A 21,576-nucleotide genomic window follows, 5' to 3' on the forward strand; every position below is an offset into this window, starting at 1 on the left:
AGCCCTTTCTTTGTCACAAGTCTGTTCTTATCAGCTTGTTGGGATTAACAACAGCCCTAACCTTAAGCTCAGACTACTAGGTGAGTAAATCTGATTGCGAACAGCGATATTTTTGGCCCCTTCTAATTCATATTTTTTCAAGGTTAATAAGCTTGCGAAACAACCATGGATATGTACGGAAGGTACAACGAGGACTAAAAGAAAGGTGGCCTAATGGCATGATTAACCTGAAAGACGCATGCTATACAACTTTTCAAGTTCCGTCTATTGAATGTGTGTCGAGTTACTAAATATGATTGTCCTAGACTACAGTGTTTGTACTGCGACGAATAGTAATAACTATGAAGAATTCGATAATACGTGCATAGGCTTTGCAACTTAAAGTAAACCTAGATAAAATTTTAAACTTTACCTCCAGTAAGGTCGTTAGGTATTGCTTCATATGGCTGACTCCCCAGTGGTAAACGTGTCTATGTTAGGTTTTGAACCTACCATGTTTAGTACACAAACATTATAGTTACCACTGCGCTGTTACGGATATCAAAAGAGACCTAGCATGAATAGATCTTCTTTGCTACGAACTTATATTTCCGTTTACGGTTTTGTGTTTCTTATGCTCATGATCTTCAAAGCCCTTCGAGGATTTCTCTAGGTCATTGCATTAAGATAATGTACTAGATCTGGTAGTTCGCTTACAAGTAACTGTAGGAATTTGTTAAATTTAACTTTTCTAACGGGTTCGATAAAAGTGATACCATATTAATGCTTTAGGCAAAGAAACCTAACTTTTTTAGGTATACTGCAGGCTAGTGCGTCGGCATGAACTAATGTTGTATTTTTTAATATTAAAGATTACCAACTTCTACCACTGGATTACCTTTTAGATTCACTAGTCACAAGATTCAGGACTCTTTTTTAATATTTCGATATATTTCACTTTTTTTTCATTTATGAGGTGCTTTTCCTGCCGGATTTCTTTTGCGAAAGATGGCATGGTATATTTAACGAAACAAAGCCAGCTGGAAGCAACTGCTATAAGGCAAAACACATTTTGTCACGTTTTGCCGTCCCCATATCTTGCAATACTTTCTGTTGCTTGCTGATATTTCAGACAGAGAAGGTCTAACAGTATTTGCCTGGCCTTACCACGGTACTGCAATTCTGGTAACTTCAACAACGAGCTAGGCAGAGCATCGACAAACATATCTGACGGATTTGCGATGTTCTAACGCATATATGAAGTATTCTCTCATATGTAGTCCTTTTCCTTCAAGTCCCTTGTGCGAGGGGTTGTCAAGCGCTCAGCTTATCGTAACTGTCAGCCCAGTAATAACAGGAAAATGACAATTTATATATCGCATGTATGGCAGATGATGCGTCACAAGTATACGTAACGGGGTAAGAAGGCGACAGCAAGTAAAGGTAACCACGTGTTATAATACCTAAACTGCATGAAGAACCTGTCGTTTAGCTCGTAGTATTTGCTCCGATCTGCATCCTAGCCCCCGTCATCCGTTCACGCTTTCCTTTTTAATTCCTCTTGTTTTCCTTTCCGTGTTTCCCGTACGTGTAAGCGGCCAAGTCATCTTATCTAATAATTTGATGAAGTAGCACGTCACGCAAAGTCGTGCTGAGTAAAATCGACAATGAGACTTGGAACCTTTACGGGAGAATAGGTCGCACAGGGGCGGAAAGGCTATAAGACGACGGAGCTCGAGGGCTGGGCGGAAAGGGAGAGAAGTAGAGAAGAACGTGATGAGACGACAGATCGCTTGTTGGCGGTAGGCATATAACTCCCTTAGCTTTACTTTTTCTTTCTCTCTATCTCTTTCTCCCACGCGCCACGTTATCTGTTGTCGCTATTGGAAAACAAACGAGCTTTAAGGCAGCCACTGAGAATAACAACAACCTGACACGCTAACACATAGACGTCTGGAGTTAGAATGCACGCTACTAGGCAACAGAGAAGGCGCAAATAAGATAAAGCGAGCATGAGGGAAGAGGAAAGTATTGAAAATGGCACGATCCTATCGGCTTCAACGACGGAACATAGCGGCACGCTGTTGTACGCGACGCTTGTTCGACCAAATAGAATAACTGTATTGCGTCAAGCAACATTACTGTTAATAGTGACGAAAAACGATTGAAAGAACCTACGTTAGAACGTAAGCGACGGGCTAGCCAGGTAAGCGCTGGAAGTTCCTTAGGATAAATTTGACAGAAGTTGGCCCGCATAACTATTAAGCTACTATATACATTGTTCAGTTCTGCTACTTGTGAGTAAAATTTATGCCATATAGTTGGAAGTCAGCGACCCCCATCTGCTTGTGGGAGATTTCGAATTTAACATCACCAAGTATCGAGAATCTACTGGACACAGCCCTTAAAATGTTAGACTCTTTAGCTGGTATATTTGAAAATATTTTTTCTTTAGGTGGTCATCTTTGAGATCTTCGCCGATCTAGAGAATGTCAACAATTAAGTCCTACATTTTCGTAAAATGTTTTATCTATATACTACGTCCATACAGTGGATATACAGTCTTACACGGTCTGTACAGTTAACTCTAGACATCACACCGCAATTTAATAAGGCAATCCAAAAACCGTATATATTAAGATTTACTACGAGATCGATGCCCAAGCTTAACCATAAAGCGATTTTTGTCCTCAACTGCCCGTTAATGATACAGAATTGAGATACTGAGTTGAAAGTTCAATATCTACTTTGAAATGGTTGATATATCGGTTGTCGCATATGGGTAACGCTTTTTAACATGCAGAATCCGTTACTGTGTCCGACACTCGTATCAGGGTGGGCTAGGCAGTTTGCTTTCCAGCTACATATCATACTCCGCGTGCTGTATGTACGTGTACGCTTGTTTGCACGCTAACTTGACTCGCGTTCGTGCATGTTTGCACAATGAATGGGGGGTGTGGACTGCATACATCGCTGACATGTTGGTTGCACTACCTAATAATTAGCTTTGAGGATTTCGAAGAATGGAGGCTCGGCCTGGCAACGAGAATAAAGAAGTAATGGATGGGAACAAATAAATTAACATGCATCATTGCTCTAAAGCTAGCCAAAGGAGCCAGAAAGCCGGGTTTTGTTTCACTGTAGCTATCCTATCCTACGAACTCATACACCTAAAAGCTGTCTTCGAGAGCCAAAAACGTTACGCAACGGAAGAACCCCTGCCTTGCTACAAGAAACTACTTTGGGATGCTAGTAACGGCGTCCAATAACAGGCCATTTGGAAGAACTATTAATCTTAGCTAAGGCACAAATTAAAAACATTATATAACACATCATAAATTTGAAGATTGTATAAACGGTTACGTTTTAGCCATGCACACTCAACGCTGGCCATGCCACTTAATTTATATACTTGCGATGCGCTTGGGCTTGCGTAAGCTCATTTCATTTAAAATTACATACACACGGGCAGACCGGCATTTTTCAAGGATTGCCCGCAACATTTCAGTGTTAATCGAATTAACAAGGTGTCAGCAGACTCCAAGGAAAAAAACTTCTATTGGCAAGAGCATACGCATTAGACCTAGCGACCGATCTAACATATCGATCTGTTTAAGAACAGCTTTCAATGGGATCGTCCACACGTTAGGTGACATTGCTTGATTTACCTACATGGGCGCTCACCCCTTGACTGACTTCCTTATGACCCAAGGTCTCTAACTTTAATCGGATCGTTCATATGCAGATTGACGGCAAGTCTTGTGTTTAATTAAGTACATTATTACTTCAATTACGTACAGTTACAAGGCTTTCCACGCTCATCACAAAATCGCCTGGATGACTGTTTTCGACTGTTTCCAACAGTGGTTACTGCGATATGAGACGATTCCGTAGTAATAGAACAGGTTTTCTACTAGTTCAACTGGAAGTATTTACTTACGCTTTTCTCTTTCCAAAATTATAGAATGAAGGGCAGCGTTGCATAGTACTTACCGTTAGATTCTTCACATGCGGAAGTGATCGCGAGGCAGAGGCGATGGTAGCATGGAAAAAAAGGTACACAGAAAAGCAGAAAGACAAGTGTTTCGTTAGCGCGACAACGAAAGTATTTAGGCTTAGCAGAATAGAGCCTGGCCGTACTCTCGAAAACAAACCAATGGAGAACAATATGGTCATCCGCCTACCAATGGATTACTCCGCCCCTGCTCAAGCAGTTCCTAACTACACAGAAAGAAACAAAGGACTGCGATCTCGCGTACGACTTTAGGTCTATGCCGTCCCAGACCCTCTCATTCTACCTCACGCTTTGATGTTCTAGCTCTTGCTGCTGGCTACCTGCTAAGACTACGTTACTGGGGGTATGCATGAGAGATGAAAAAAATTTGCAGCGTTCAGCAGTATATTACATTTATATACCGAAGACCAAGGCAGGAACTACGTAGAATCATGGCGGCGTTCCTTGCGAACCATCACCTCTTAGAAATGATGTTTCTAAACAGACCACCAGCACTGGCACCGTAGTTACCCTAAACGAATCGTAAAGGGATTTGCCGCCTGGTTAGTCAGTGACGCCTAATTATCAACGATAAGCGCCAGCGGCTATAGACCGCTGTGGAGCGAAGGCCATGGCGATCATACTGGCAGTCTGGCTCGCCGTCCGTCCCATCAAAAAATAGTAGCGAGCGAACTAGAATCAGTCCGCTTGTAGAAAAACTGTGCTCAAATTTATTGTGCGTTTGGTAACCGAGGACCGGTCGTTTGCCGGTTAAAAACGCCGATAATAAAATCGCTTACGACCGAAGTCGGTACCGTCATCCTCGCGGACTTCAACATCTATAAAGCCTACGTATATATATACATCAGGCGATAACTTTTTCCTCCTAAAAACTTCGCCATTTTGATGAACTCGGTGTTCTCTGACGAACTCACGTTGCCAATCATTCAATTCGACAATTGTGGATCTTGCGTGCAGTTGTCGTACGATGCAGTAGAAAGCCCAAGGTTGTATAAAAGTTAGAAAAAAGGCATCGTGGAGAAGAGAAAAAATCTCAGACATTTAACGTGAAAGCATCTAGTTGGTAAGTCGCTAGAATATCAAGCACCTGTGGGTGCACAAGTGGTTGTTAGGTAACACAGGATCAAAATGGGTACAAAATGCGATACAAGCAGTACATATACACAGAACTTGAGCTTTAGTTCGTAGCTTGCATGCACCAAAATTGTCTTCTGAAAACCTCAACAGAGCTGAGTTGTGATAAAAAAAAAAAGCTAGAAACTTGACAGGTATGACGAACACGGTACGCTATAATTAAAAAAAGCGTTCGAACTATAAATACAAAAATATTGGTCGGTTTATCGCGTTACACATTAAACGATGATGTTAGAATGACAGCCATCTAGAGAAAGATCCGTTGACTGTCTAAATCGTCATATGAATTGATGATACAAATCTAGAAACACTGGCTTAATAATATGTGCTCGCTTTATCCATACTACAAATACAGAGACGCGTTTGACGGCGAGCGATCAGAAGAAATCATCCAATTACGTTTTATCCTGAAAGAGCGCAAGAGCCGTAAATAACAGTTTCGAAGAGCGTCTAACTCGCTGATGTGTTTGTGGGTCGAACAAAAATAAGGGCAAAAAAAGACGACTATCGTCCGTGTAGTAGAAGCCAAGCTAATGCAAGTCTTGGAAACGTGTACGCGAAAAATGATGAGCCGAGAGTCCTACACTCGCAGAGTTAGGGCCATATTTTAAGCGAGTTTCCTCAAAGGAGAGTGAATGTTTCACGGCAGAAAAACCGTAAAAATCTCCAATATCCTGTGCAGCGATGGACAAGGCCACACGGTCCTCCACGGAAATCACACCAAGCGGGCAGGTTCTCAGAAAACTAACCCGCACTCATTCGTCCACAGGTGCATTGATAAACCCGTACATATATACACGGGCAGAAAAAAACACCATTTCCTATAGCAAGCCCTCCCATATCAAGTTAGCGCCCATAACCGTACAGGTAGTCGACGCTGCGAGTGGCTAAAGCACACATGTTGGCTGCGCTTGAATACAAGACCAGACATCTATAGAGACACGCAGATTCCCAGTAGCTATTATACATAAATTGGAATTGACGACGAAACTTTAGAGGCTATTTCTTTAAGGTACTCTCTCGTCCTATTTCTATCTTTGTATATCTTTTCTGCGCTCAAACTCTACCATCTTCACTTAATCTGACCAATCTGCTGCTCGTTCAGGGGCACTGCCTCTGACACTTAGGACACAAAATAATAATGGCATAAGCCACGTCATAATGTCTGGTGTCACTGCAGCTAAGTAAGGGCAGGGTGCATTAGCCACTTAAAATAACAATATGTCTAAGTATGATTTAACCTTTTAATAACATAGGCACGAATAGGAGGAACAAGAGGAAACAATAAAGCGGGCCTAGGATCTAAGCCAAGTTCGCGTGTTGCTAATCTTAATGGTGTTGCCAGTAATACTGTTGTTGACGCTATACAAACATCCGCTAGGAATCTGTATGACCTACTAGAAGGGTTCTAAAATGGACCGTGTTGGTCTACCGCCTGTTTGTCGCAATGGCTTTGCTTTAAAAAGTTTTATTTACAGCAATGAGCCTGATTGAGAAATTAGTATTGCGTAAACGATCCGTTTTATTTGGAGCAATATATATTTCGTATGGTAGGCAGTCTTGTGAAGCCAACTTTTACGCACATAATGAAGAGGATGGTGATCGTTGAGGTATACAGACCAGATCCCTAGCGGCCAATTTAATCTATATTTGTGAGGCTCGTAAGCGACAAGGAAGGTATTGGCCTCTCAAACCGAAAGAACCGCATGTCGTGTAACAGAGCCGACTGCTATCTGACGGATTAACGTTGTCGCTATACTAGTCAGTCTTCGAAAGCTTCGTGTTTCCTCGCGGAAACGTCCTTCTTTGTGACTCACATAGAAATACACTATCACGAGCTGGCACTCATGAAACCCGCATAAACTAACAGGTGCAGAAATCACGAAAGCTATCGCCGCGTTTGTCTTTTTGACTGTGGTCCGCAGTTACGGAGCTAACCAATTATTTCCTGACTAACTCAAGGGAAATGAAAAGATAACGACCAAAGTCAGCTGTTTGACGCCTTGGCACCGCCAGGGCATTACATTCTTGGTGCTCAAGTTAAGAAATTCTCCACCCTGCCGCTCGATTTTCCGCTAGCTTTATTCGAGTAGCAAAGACTTGCTCCTATCATGAACAGCTTCCCGCCTTACGATCTTTGCTATTACACCTCTGTGGGCTCTAAGCTTAGACTGTGAGGATCATAAGTTGCCGTTTGTTAAGAAATTAGCTGCTTTTCCGCATTGCGTTTTCCTTAGAGCTGCGGAAACTCGTTGTCGTGGTGTAATTGTTCTTTTCTTCTTCTAGCTAATTCCAGTATTCAGGGGTATCCCTTCGCAGAAACTCTACATCGCCGAAATTTCCTTTCTGCAGTCTTAGTTTTCGCGACATATGCTGTTTCTTGTATGTTTGGCGTGGTGCTCACCGACAACCGGCTCCCGCCATCAAGAAAGGTGGGTGGGTCTTTTAATAAAACCCTTGCTGCTCGTCTTCGCTTGTCATATCTAGCCAAACACCTCTCAAGCCCAGAAGCAATACGCTACTTTATTTCTTTCGTGGCACCAATCTAGAAGGCGGATGCACCTTACGTCTAAGTAGCAACGGGCTTACGGAGGCCAAGGACTGATACGCGAAACGGATATCTGAAAACTTCAGTTGCTCGAAAAGGGATGCGAGAAATACAGACTTGACCACCTGGATAGACATAAATCTATCCCTAAACTTAAGGGCAGAGAGAAAAAAAGAGAAATAGACTGTACCATGTTTTGAAGCTATTTTAGCACTTAAAAATGGTTCAAAGTTCCATGAGTTGTCTTACCAGCCTGTCGCATTTGCTGAAAGCTGCTTGATTCGTCAGCCGACCGGCTGGCTTTACTTTCTATGCCTGGGCCATCATTTTAGCTGAGTTCATTTAAGACACGACTGTAAGGCTTAATGGCTAAAGCCTTATCATGGCACCACTCTTGCGGTTGAATACCGTTCCGACTGTGTAGTCGGACGGCCTTGGACGGAGTGTATGCCAACTTTACCTTGCAACTTTTCTCCCAGCCCGTTCAGACTGGGTACATGTTGACTCTGAGATCTTACTCTGACTACACAAATGGCTCTCCCTATACCGCGGCTAATTTTTGTTGTGACTAACGAACCCTTTTGGTGTAAATCTGCATACTGCCAAATGTTCGAAATCAAAATATGAAAAAATGGTTGGCATAGGCTTCTCTGGAATCGATGCGATGCGCCATAAAACGCGTCGCGTAATGATGCTAATAGACCTAGTAGCTATGGTCGGTTTTTTGTTTGTTCGATAAGCTATTTTACCTTGTAGAAATCTTGAGCACCGGTGTTGAAGTTGCTCTGTACCGATGAAGACTTCTTGCTCGAGAACCTATGTCGCCGTTGGATCCAATCGCGTGCGACCTCGTCGATTTCCTTCGATGAGAAGTCGATCAAACGAAAAGCAGAAATATTCGTCCCGCCATATTGGAAGTCCTCGGTATCTATGGTGTGCGCATCTAGCGAAGTGATGAAATAGTTATGATATTCGGACATCATGTCCACTTGCTGAGCGTGTTTTAGCACCTGCAGTACATTAATACATAGATACACATAGAAATGAAGAGGCGAAACTTACAACAGGCATGTAATACGTAGATATAGATGAACGAAAAAACGATGGTGGGACAAGAGGCGCTGACAAGAGCCTAGTTTCTAGTCTTGCTTTGGTTTATAACTGAAATAAACTGAAATGGATCGTTTTGAAAATGAATTTTAAACTGTGGTACTTAAGGTCGCAGCACAGGAAGAACTATGCACATCAGTATATTAAATGTTTCATAGAGCTGTTGCATCCTGTTATGCAACAAGATCCTGTTATTGTCTAGAATTCGTGTTCAGAGGCTGAAGGAATGAGTGAGCCAATTAGTTATTGTCGGAGGAGTAGAAGGTATATTTCTTGACCCTGACTGTGAGTATCGGAGTATGTATCGGCGCGGCCTACTTAGCCAAGGATCAAATAAAAAATTGGCTTTAGGGGTACGGCTGTAAAGACAACTGTTTTCGGCAAAATTGGTACGAGGTGGCGTACATCTTCATTTCATCTGAAAACGATTTGTTCCGTGTAAACAAAAAATTCTCCTCCTTGCGTCCGGGAATCAGTTCACTGCTGGTGTTGCTTGCAAAATTGGTCCCACAACCTGCCGTCGGTCGCAATTATTACCGTCAACAGGAACACTATGCCTAGCTAAGTCTGGAAACCTAAACTAGAAGTAGCAGTTTTCCATTACGTATGATTTTGCGCAGTTACTACACTTTAGATATCGATTGATGCTGTTCCATTGACGGAAAATTATGTAATGATTAGTACGCCATGTTCGTAACATGCGTGGCTCCTTTCGGTACGTTTCGCCAGACACGCGCACCTTTTGGCTAGTAAACCTGCTACATACCGTGTAAAGACTCCTTATCGGTACATCGAGTACAATATTTTTGATTCCTGTCTTGCCAATATCCTTAAGGGTTTTTCGATATTCGGTTCCAATTTCGAACTGACGCACCGTCACTCGGTTCTCCTTCATCAGTGTAGCGTCCTTCAGTATCTCTTGCAAACGTACTAGAGCTGAAAATTAGACAATGCAAAAGCAAATACAAACAACAGGGCTAGTAGGAATTTTAGAAATGTAAAGCGTCAATAGTATTCACCCATTTTGAAAAAAAAAAAGAGTATAAAGGCGCAGTTCCACGAGCAATGACGACAGATTTTACAAACAACGCTATTAAATACCAAAATGAGATTCGTGTTTATTTAAAATGTAGATATACACTACATATGACTAACCAACTTGCTAATTTAATCATGTGTTCATTTGCTATGTGTCTGGTGCCCGATTGCCAACTAGATGCTATCACTGTCGTTGTAAATTACATCATTTCTATGGTAACAGACCGTCGCTCTTTGGGCAGACAGAAATGCCTGTAGTAAGGGTAAAAGCGTTTGGGAGTTTATACGTGCGGTAGTAAAGTCCACGCTGTACTCCAGTATAGCTAAGCCCCAATTCGTTCAGTGTATCAACTGGAATTTAGGAAGCAAGGTAAACCTAACGAGGCTAGCGCGTGTGTTTCCTTATCAACTATTGATAATAAAAGGTAGTTTCCGCGTATCGTGCCTAAATTGATCTCTCGTACGATTCACGAGAACATCATGTATGATTGATGTTCCACTGAGCCATGTCTAGCGGCTTGGAAAATCGCAGGGTGCATTTACTCGGATTTCCCGTCTCAAAATTTCATCGTATGTTAACAAAATCCCATCACAACCTAGATACACAGTATATTATCCTTCGAATAGGAAATGTAGAACCCTCGATTATCTACTCTGATCCAAGTTGCACCCAGGGCCTCCCTCCCGTCTGTACCGACTTGTGGCAACCAAAGTATAAGGCTGTGCCCTCCTTGATATCTTACATAACAAAACTTATTTAATAGGGTTCTATTATTTGCTTGACTAAACCGATAACAAGCATTATGCCCTCTACTATTGTTCATATAAACCCATTATTGATAAAATAGCACACGCTATTCTTCTATAGCTTTTTTGACATCACACGTAAACCGCAGGCGGTCAATGCTTTTCAATGCAAAAACGCAAGTACACGGCCTGTTCTAATTTAATCTCGTATATATATATTTGCCCTCTATAATGCCACTCAATTATGTAGAAGAATTGTTCATTGCTTGGCTTCCTTGTCGCGTTCGGACGAAAGGGCCCAAACACGATATAAGGGTTCAGTTCTCCCGTTTGTTTTCACTCAATTCAATCTAGATGCCCGGATCGGTTCCCAAACATACAACATATGCATTGTATTATAGTCGCGATCGTAAATGGTCGCAGCATTGTTTATCCGAAATCGGTTCCTAATATTGAGAGCCTTTGCGGGTGGCTGGAGAGATTATCAAGAGGTCGGAAGGCCCCGATGTGCATTGGATGGCCTCTAGTGGCAATGTATTATCCTGCGCAGTCCTATGGCATGCCACGAATCCATGTCATGCCGTTACCAAGAATGGGTCAGGATGCGATGCTGTGGAATGCCAACCAGTGAAGTCAGTGATTGCCAACAGGCTGCTAATTTCTCTCTGTTTTTGCGTTTGCAGAAGGGACGCTTAGCTGGCCAAGGCATGCGACACAACAGGAAATGCAAAGTGTCATTGAAAGCGTATTAAATGTAATACGCAATGGGCCTACGCACACGGCGGGGGGGACAGTTGAGAAATATGGAATCGACCCTTTTCCCTCTCGCGAAACATTCATCGCAAAGATGGCTTAATTCATCTGCTGCTGTCCTTGATAGTACTAAAGATCCTATTAGAAATTAGCGCCACACATAAAAGTAAATCGGTTGTGAAGAAGCAGGCACCTGCGTTCTCTAATCAAACCCTTACGGGATCTAAGACAGTGATCATTCGGGGCTGGAAGGCAGCCAGGCTTGGAATAACCGAGCGATGAGTAGCTAGTTCGTAATTCCCGGTCATAGAAAAAATGATACAAGGAATAGACAAAAAGGAAAACACATGAACTATGTCGGCTGTATATACCACACGTCTAATTGAGAGCGTAAAGTAGCCCCAGTTGGGGGTGACAGAAGCGTCAGCAGTTGTAGTAGCAGTGCTATTGGATATTATATATATACCTAATAGCTTAGTCTGTGCCTTCATGTGTCTCTTTTTTTACATCAACCACGTTCCAAAGACGTACTGCCCACACGAAGACATCACGTATGCGCGTGGTTCTAGCCAGCTTATTCGGTGGTCCTCTCCATATAACCGCTTTAACAGTCCTTACGAACGTGCCTCTGGCCAACGCTAAGGATTTTTCGAGCGATGGAAGCGCAGGCACACAAGGAGACATTTTCTGTCGACATATGCAACTTCACCTACCTAAGTTTACTAACTCCCACCCCTATCAGAAGAATGAACTGCACCCAGATAGACCGTCAACAGTAGGCACAGCCGTCTGAGAAGATGAATGAGGTGAGTATTTTCGAACAACGATGTCCACTCATATGCCTTGAAATGCGACCTATTTTACACCGACACAGAGGAATTTAGCCTTGATAGACGATTGCCTGTTAGATTGAATTGGCTTCAATACTATATTAGGAGCTAATATTGCAAGTTTTTTTTCTATTATAGGGGCGTGGGCATGTTGCGGGGCTTGGAGGTGTGGTCTTTGGACTTTGGGCCGCTAGAAACTTAGCCATCCGAGGCGCCGCATAAATGGATACGCCTTATCAATAGGTTTCTAGTAATTCACGGATAGGCGGCGCTGAGCTTAGCAAAACTGTCGTTACTTATAATGACATATTGCTAGTACTGTGTTTAAAGCACACATTCTAGACGGGATATGGCATTTTTTGCTACAAGTTCTGACGCTGTCGCTTTATCGCGCCGTCAAGTTACTTATAAAATTATTTCACAAACGCAAAGCGGCGGATAAGAAAAAAAAAAGGGGAAAATTGTAATAATTATATGTCTAACGTCTTAGCGAAACTCGAGCATCGTCTGTCGCTTTACCATGGCCCTGCCATGGTCGATAGATTGAATTTCAGTCATAAAAAACAATAACGAAAAATGAAGCTATTGTCGCAATATTCCCCCGCTGTATTTTAATATCAAGAGTTGTAAACCTACTTATTTAAGATTGTTCTATAAATCTTTACAGCTTTCTATCTTCTCAGTTGACGCAGCGTTGAACTTATACTGCTTCGTCAAATTTTGGTTTAGCAATGTGCCCTGTGAAAGGTCTACGGTCGAGCTGAAAATGCCCTTTCTTTGATTCGTCATTTCTGAGGACACCAGTTGAATCCGAAGCTCTCCACCTCTCTCTTTTCACATGCCTTCGAGTGTCCTGCATCTTTAGCAGGAGCTGGTGGCGTATCTGCCGCTAGTGGAGCGCGGCCTAAGCTTGCAAAGCCCGGTCATTTCCGACGTCTCAGCCCTCCTCAACTGATAACAGGCAAAGCCGGAAGAAGTCAGTTGCCTGCTTGTCTTTGTACTGACTAACCCTCCTATCCTTCTTTCCGCAAGCGCATTTGCGCAGCCACACATCTAAGAAGTTGTGCTGAAGATAACGACGCAATTTCATGCCAGCTAGATGTATTAAAAGGAGTGACCACAGTTGTACTAATCATCGCACTCGTACTACGACGATAAAGAGCTCGCGTAGAAGTCTCGCATAAACGTGCACGTCGGAGTGTTTTTATAGTAGGCATCGAGTGATCCGTGACGCGAACGTTCATCTTTCAACCGTGGGTGCTCGTTGCGGATATTATTGGCTTTCGACGTGCCGCGCCACGCGCGGCGATATCGTCGGACCACTGAATGTAAAATTTCAGTCCCTTTTCAAGAACGTACAAATAACACTCGGGCAGCGTAACTCGCGCTACTCGATGCTATTCAGTAACGAACCTAACCTAGTGCTCTGCTGTTTCCTCTACAATTCTTCCTTCTTGTTTTGTTTTCGGCGCTTAACAGCAAGTCGTTTTCATACAACGATGCAGCATAGATTATACAGTGACAGCTACTTTTCCAAGACCCATCCTCGTTCCATGGCAGGTCGTTCTCAGTTGTACCCTGTACTTTACTTTAATGTTCTGTTCTCTATATAACGAATACAGCGGAAAGCAAAAGAAAAGGAAAAAGGAACGATGGACGTAATTTAGCCATCAAAAACAGATGCCGCCGTCGGAACCAGCCGCTCCAACTATCAAGTCTTTTAGGGCCCGGAGTGGGACAAGAGAGCAACACTTCCCAGCGGGAAGAACATAGAGACCTAACTCCACCTCTCTTTGTTTCGTGTGCAGAGAGCAGCATCAGCAGCTGCACGACAGAACCGCTACTCTTGTCAATCGCTCAAAAACGACACAGCGACGATGTCGACAAGATATTGACGTAGTCATTTTCTTCGGTTATCTTCCCATTACCCTTATACTAACTGAATCCCTAGAACGCAGGATTTAACCGGATCCAACAACCGGCCTGCACCTCATAACAACGAGAACGACAATGGCAACTCTAAGTAACAGCAAACGAAAACCGAATGCCTGGCGCCAACGGGCGCCGTACTCGGTAACTGAAGGAGTGGTCAGGAACACACTGGCAAGTCAATGCCGTACATGAGGAGCGATTGATGATGAAACAGAAGAGATTTTAACGTAGCATCTGTGACACGAAGTAGGCGGGCCGAATGTTCATACGCTGATGTGGTTAAATGAAAAATTTAGTGGAATCAATACAGCATAATTTGCAGCACCTGGCTTTTCGAAAATTTTCAGTGTGCGTACATGCACCGTCGTGCGTTTACTGCACGAGTCTTTCTCTGACACGATGTAAATGTGCTTGCTGTCCTGTCACGATTAATTTTACGTAGCATGTATAATACTAAACAAACACGGTATTTCTTTTAAAAACTCTGAGTATCTTCCGCTATCTTTATTTCTTCTAACGCTAATTGCCCCAGCCCAATTAGATTCGTGCCAGCCAACATAGAGGACAACGCAAGAAGTAATCAAATTTATAGTTGAAGCAAATAGTTTTATATTGCGGAAACGGGACAAACAATAGGCCTGAAATCAAACAGACGTTTCAACCATTGAGATCTGGCTTTTAGAACGATTGATAATTATGGTAATCGCGCTCTATTCAACTTGTTCCGCTTATCCGCACTTTAAATTGCGCAAGATCATTTCACGTACCTTCATACAATAACATTATACAATCAGTGCTTTATATACCGTCGCTACAGAAACTATTGAACCTATATAAAATTAGGCTCTTTTTAGAAAACAGAAAATACCGCTAGTTATATCTATTGTAGTATGCGAACAACTGCATCCGTGCGCAACCTCTCATATGAGTTTGCTTGAGAACGACCAGAATATTTTGCCCTGCACAGACTGTTCATTTGCCCTTCCTGTTGAGAGTCTTTCCGAGGTCATAATAACGCAGCGGATGTGATACGCTCCACAGACAAAATGGAAGATGCACTGCAAGGTGACAAGCGTCTGTGGTCCCCTGGTGAGAAGCGCTTCGTGGGGTGGAGTCGCTTCGAATCCTGATTTCTCCTGCGCAGGTTTTTGTCTTTTCTCCGGAAGAGGAAAAGGAGGAATGGGAGCCTGTTGAGCAGAAAAGCTTTCCCCTTGTCTTTTTTATTTTGGGAACACGGCTGTCCGACGAGTGGGATGGGAATAAATTGACCGATTAACGATTGCGCGGTTGCCAGTCCGCAGCTCAGCCCAAGACCACCGTCCGCTTGCCGCTGCTGCCGCCTCTGTTTTGATGGATCGATTAAAGCTATTGGGGTTCATACAACGAGAATGAAGCACAGATAGGACCAAACGCAATTGTCCGCATAATGCCACAGATGCATATAAAGAAAATGTAATATACCGAATAAATACAGAGACTTGGAACGGCAGGTCGCAGGTGTAGTGAATATAAAGGCCAACGGGACGATGTAAGTCGCATTTTCGGTTGACGGCGATGACGGTGGAAGTGACGCCAAAAAGACTGCACGAGTGCAATAGAGGAGTCGGTAGAATGAACAAAAAGAGAGAGAACAAAGCTGCGTGATCGTACAAAAAGCCACGTAAACGCAATTAACGTTTGACAGATCGTTTCCCCTCACCCCTACATATAGGCACCTCGTTCCATTTTTCCTTCTACTTTGTTACATGGAGATTAGCGATGCCATATTTGTTCCACGCATCCAATGAATAGGGCTTGTTGTAGTAGCAGCAATGCATGTTAGTAACGCAAGTGTGAAGAATAAATTAATCAACTGGGAATTGATTCAACTTGAATGTGCGGGAGAGGCGGAAGGAACGACATGACGAAATTTAGTGTAGGGTCAGTCTCTGAGATGACGGTCGCGTTGCCAGCCCAACGTAATTTCCGCCAGCTTTCGATATCCTCCTTAGCCACCAAATAAGTCATCATTTTTGTTCATTAGGAGATCCTAACTTGCCGTTGGCAGCAATCAGACAGGCGACACGAACGATGACAGCGCCGAACGCCCTCGTCGCAGACAGAAGACGTCCACAGGACTTTGATGTCGTAACGTGATTAAGCACAGCTTTGTGATATGTATGTTAATGAGAATGCAGCTGATGCCTTGCAATCATTAGAAAGAGAGACAGTACAGTGGTATCACTTATACCTGCTAAAGATACTACGAACATGTGAGGTAATCTACGTTCGAAGACACGCGTAGGCATATTTTGTTTTATGTTAGGCTGGGCTAGCCGCTTGAAGTAATGTGCAGGAGTAATAGCGGACGTAAAAGTCGAAACATGTGTAAGTTGTTGGAGGAACATACCGTATAATTTGTTAACTTGATAGACATTTTATTAACGAGTCGGAGATCTTATTTTCTTCAATATTGATACATAGGCTTGGCAGGATTTAGATTTGTTCATGTTTCCTTTAAGCAAATTCAAGAATTCACAGAACAAACACTTCATCAATATGTACCTAACTTCGTTTTGTCCTTTATCTCGTCGTTGAAAATTGCCGCTTTAAACATTGTTGGCAATGGAAGAGATCTCTTAATGTTGTGCTTGTTCACGAAAAATCTTCAACAAAAATTGTGTGACTATCTAGCAGAGATTAGCTGGTTGCTTTAACATTAGCAGTTCGCCTGTTATTCTATGCATATTCAAGTATGTACATAATATGTACATGTGTCTCATATAAACAAAACCTTGGGTAGCAGCGGTCGTACGGGAATTGCTTTATCAACTAGCGAATGTCGTCTTTTTCGTGTCGATTAATCCCAACGCTTTAAGCATATGGATTACCAACTGGATTACTCGGCAATATTGTAACGCTTCAACTAAACATCTGCAAAGTGACGACCACCAGGTGAAGCGTCCACTAGACCCAACATGCATCGACTATCAACAGTATACACTACGAAGCACGCAAGGAATAATACTAGATAGCCAATATTTGACTAGGAATATTTTGCCGTTAGAACTACACCAACAACACAACCCTTTTCCTGTAATCCCATTCGCCAGTCAATGACCCAGCCCATAATTTGCTCGTATGGTGTTTATGGCACACCATCAGCTCTCATGTCCGGGTCCTTATTTCCTGATCTGTGAATCAAGGTAAATAAATGGAGTTTTTTCAAAACTTATTCTCCTGTTGTTTCCAGCTAGTTGTCAGCCAGGAGGCCGCTGTGCTTATCGAAGCACCCTTTCCAAAATATCGCATTCTATAACCGCTGATATAGCCTCGATGCGCTGCCAGACCACCGTCACCATTTAATAGGACGCAAAGCAGTCCTTGATAATGTTAGGATCCATATGGTACTGAGGAAATCAGAAGTGGATCAATGGTATCTAGATTGAACCATAATTTCAGAATCAAGCTTTCTCTAGATTGGTGTTGTTTTCGGAATCAGAGCGTTCGCATACGCAGGCGACCTCTACCTAATAACAGGTACATTATTCAAGTTATTTTTGTGCGCCGGTCTTCAAATATTTCAGCACTTGCCATTTAACCCTCTAGATAAGTTCATCGAGAATATCGTCGGAGGAACAAGAGCAAAGAAGATGTCTAGTGGTCTCAACGGCTGGCGTCCGCGTCTCTATCGTTAGCTAATGGCTAGCACTCGGTATGTTTTTTGTGTGTGCCGTCGTAGCTGGTCTGTGAGCTTTCGAATCAACTCTGAACGAATTTATGCTTTCCAAGGCGTGATTTTCGTCATACGTTTACTGTTTGAGGTGAAGACCGCAATAGCCTTGCTCCTACTGTCTTCAAGAGCTCACAAAATGCTGCCCCGCCATTATGTCTGATTATACGATTTATACAGTTGTTATTGCTTATTATCACCTAGGCATTCTTGTGACCTTGCATTTATACCAATTTACGGTTGTTACGTAATTCACTGCCCTTGTTCTCTTTCTGCTTGTTATTCTTTCCTAATAAAAGTGGATATATATCCCATACTACAGATTCTGTTCGAAGCCACTAGGTGTTTACCCGATAGATCAAATTAATTAACGATTTCTTCAACTATGGATACCAACTATTCAATATGGATTTCTTCAATTGCTTTTGCCGTCATTTTTTATTGCAGAGCGCCACCTCATATTCTCACCTCCGACGTTAGATCGCCTGTCAATTTTAATTCGGGAAAGCGACTGCTTATATTTTCTAGTTCGAATCTGCCCTACGTTCTGCTCTCTGACGAGCTTCGGAGGATTTACATCACAATCAGCTCTATTTGTCAACTACAATCTTAACTTTTTATTGTATAATACTTCAGAGTTAGGTTTTATTTTACACTGTGCCGAAGAACATCACTTCTGTTTGTCACTTCGAGTCTATTCATGTCTATAATATATAAAAGCATATATATATAATGCATGTACGTAACAGTTTTTGTTTATTATTACGATCTCAAAACGCATTTTTTTCACGTTTCACTTATAGATACAACCGTAAAATGTCGTTGACCGGAAACAGTCTGTTCTTCTAGCAGGCAATGAAAATTCAATGCAAATATCAAGGGCTGAAGCACAGGCAGGTAGTAACATTGTGAGGTAGTCTAGACCGAAGAGTAGATGTATGTAGCTACACCCCTCACTAACAACCTGTATCTACGCGTCACCGGGTATTTCCGATATTATTCTGAGCTCGACTCATACTTCATGTCGAGGTTTGCTGGATCGCGCTTTTGGGAGAAGGGGGAGGGCGGGGGGACCTTCAATTCAGTGGGCCGTGTCACTGTTCCGAAAACGGATATCGCAGCACTACAGCGGCACCGGTGCAAGAACAACCCGCGTAGTTGCAAACCTTTTTGCCACCGAATATAGTAAATATATTTGCATGAATTCGATCTTTGAGGCCGGTTCAGGCATACACACCTTCACTGGACGTAGGTTGACATTTCCTAGCCACCGGAGAACGTTGGTAAGACCGAATATCAATGCCGATTCAACCCCAGAGCAAAAATAGCGAACGAGAGCAGCCAATCGGACAGATATCTCACGAAGACAAACAAAACAGCGAATGGCTTGGACTCTAAAGCAGTAGGGCCTTCGACTTCAATTCGCTTGGTTCATCATGAAGTTCTTGCAGGTCCTTGCTTTGCGCTACCACCACCAGGCTTACTTAACCTAAACCAAGGGCGGGTTCCTTTTGAAATCTGCTCTTCCACACAGCGTTACGAAAGCGAGCAATGTTTCTATTTTTCATCTTCCTTCTGAGTTACTCTATGCGTGCGATCAAAAGCATGCTCTGATTCTGACAGATCAATCGATCGAAATCGATGAGCGTTGTTTCACTTGCAGCTGCTGGGTTGACCTTCGTCCGCTCAGCTAATATTTATTTGGTTACTTGATCGGCTCTGGCATTCTGGGTTCCGCTTCGCTAACTAGTTCTGCATACAGAGTTTTCGCACAGCCCGTCAGAGGGTGTCTCATCACTGAACTGCCACTTAGTTGTCTAGCTGTTTCCGTTCCAGGACAAACGATGGCGATAAACTAGTACAGTTATACGATGTTTATAGAGACACGTACAGATGAGAAACTGATTGGTGTTTATGTGCATGACGAGAAGGCATTGGCTCCAACATGGGATAAAATCCAGCTTTTGAAGTTTGCAGAAAATGCAACTTACCATCATGATTCAAGCACATAGAAAAACGCCAGCGTTATAGTAACCCGTATTGTCGTAGCGATGGAGATACAGAAATACATACAAATGTACATAATCATTATTGTACCTCCATCACATTTCATTCTTATTGCTATTTTTGAAATAAGGGCTGCCATTTTCTCTCAGCGAAAAAAAGAGAAATTATTATCAATGTCATATAACCAATCGTTATCATTATTATCGTTGTACGTAATCAGATCAGACGTTGTATAGAGTGTGCTAGTAATTAAACCAGGAGCTTCGCAGGAACGCCATCTATAGTACGTTCGTTGTATCACAAAAGACGTGGCAAGCCGAACACAAGAAACAGACGACGTCTGACGAAGTTACAGAAGCGTATTTTAGCACACACGATCATTACGAAGTACGCCACACAAAACGAAAAGCGCAAGTGCAAAACCACGACGACAAAGACGTCGACGACGAGTACGAGAGCGGCAAGAAGTCTTCGCAGGTAACATCGTATCCTCCCTTCGGCGGCTAAGTGCTGACTTGGCGCCAGCCTACGTAGAAACATGTTGATGTGTAATATAATGATTGGAGAACAAACGGAGAGCGAAGAGGACATAGAAGTAGAATACGATACGACAGCTTCCGCGAGAGCATCAGCAGTGGCAATGGTACTGGCTATAGAAGAGTCGTCCCTTTTTATAGCGTTGTCAATCAATTCTGCTAGTAGTAGCCGCAACAGGGCCAGCGAAAGCGGAAAAGAGCCCACCGAAAGCATAAGGGCCGGGTGCCGGTAACGAGGAGTGATCAATAACGCGGAGATGTCTGGCTAGCCCTCTGGCTGACGACATGCGAAACACGATATAATAATCAATGACAGTTCGACTTCTTACTATTGCTACTTCCTGTAATTGTTGCTTACATGTGTGCCAACAAAGGTAAACGTACCTTTTACAGGTATCTATCTGTGAGCGGTCGTTTGTTCACATTCAGACCAAAAAGGATTCTCGTCTGTAGAGCTCCAGCCCGGCGAAGCTTTATTGGGTATGACCGATCTAACATCTGCCGTAACAGATTTTGTGCTACTATATTGTTAATTGATGCCGAAAAGACAAGAACTGTAGAATAATCTCTTATGTGTAAAAGAAGTGGGGGTTCACCTTTTAAAATAGGACCTGTTTATACCACGAGCATCATTATAACGGTGGTAACACTGGTCATGACTGCGGCAATGATATGTACCCGCCAAGCAGGTTAACTACTTATAGAAGCTGAGGCAATATGGCACTAAATGACCCGTGTGTGTTAATAGAGGTTAAGAGAAAACAACTCACGTTTTCACGAAAGGCGCCCTTATGTACTTCTACTTAAGCGGGTGTACGAAGAACAAGAAAAACAACGACAACAACTTTGAGAATGTTCGTTCTGCACGTGTGCCGCTCCACGCACCACAAACCTATCCACGCACGCACCCACCGAAACGACAATATTGCCGATAAATCGCTGCCAATGTGACATTTCCCTTAAAGCCTTATTTCGGAAAGCCACAAACAATTTGATGCGTTGTTGTCGCTAGTAGTAACGATGATTCGGAAGTTCAAACCCGAGGCGCTGCCTCTTATGATTGACCCGAAAGTGTGGCGCTCTTTGTAGGCTACTGGCAACGATATTTTTGCGCGGTAATGGTCAAGATGTGGCATCAGTCAACGACTTGCAGTCGCCATTATCACCCTTGCAATTTCTGCTCTTCTCAATAATTTATTGTTGTTCTATCGTCGTTGTTGCAATATTCAATGGCC

At 42.9% G+C, this 21,576-nt stretch overlaps 1 protein-coding gene and 2 long non-coding RNA genes across 4 annotated transcripts in view; 2 read left to right on the forward strand and 1 right to left on the reverse strand.

Moving 5' to 3' along the window:
- Positions 1–21,576, reverse strand: part of LOC111267497 (glutamate receptor ionotropic, kainate 2) — a 131,028-nt gene that overhangs the window by 35,849 nt on the left and 73,603 nt on the right. Inside the window, exons 3-4 of the mRNA XM_086971317.1 lie at positions 9,553–9,722; positions 8,426–8,686 (exon numbers count right to left, since the gene is read on the reverse strand). Coding sequence (XP_086827443.1) covers positions 8,426–8,686; positions 9,553–9,722 — 431 coding nt within the window. The remainder of the gene's footprint in view (positions 1–8,425; positions 8,687–9,552; positions 9,723–21,576) is intronic.
- LOC147753897 (uncharacterized) overlaps positions 1–21,576 on the forward strand; it is a 60,010-nt gene that overhangs the window by 11,184 nt on the left and 27,250 nt on the right. The gene's annotated exons all lie outside the window — the stretch shown is intronic.
- On the forward strand, positions 951–18,544 carry LOC111267510 (uncharacterized). 2 transcript variants are annotated; one of them, XR_002684668.2, is made up of 4 exons: positions 951–2,185; positions 11,850–12,130; positions 17,319–17,780; positions 18,246–18,544. It is a non-coding gene; the product is annotated as an uncharacterized LOC111267510 (long non-coding RNA). The 2 variants fall into 2 exon arrangements; XR_002684672.2 differs by having other exon boundaries at positions 965–2,185; positions 17,653–17,780.

Source organism: Varroa jacobsoni, unplaced genomic scaffold (genome assembly GCF_002532875.2).
Source record: "Varroa jacobsoni isolate VJ856 unplaced genomic scaffold, vjacob_1.0 scaffold_125, whole genome shotgun sequence".
Taxonomy (NCBI): Eukaryota; Metazoa; Arthropoda; class Arachnida; order Mesostigmata; family Varroidae; genus Varroa; species Varroa jacobsoni.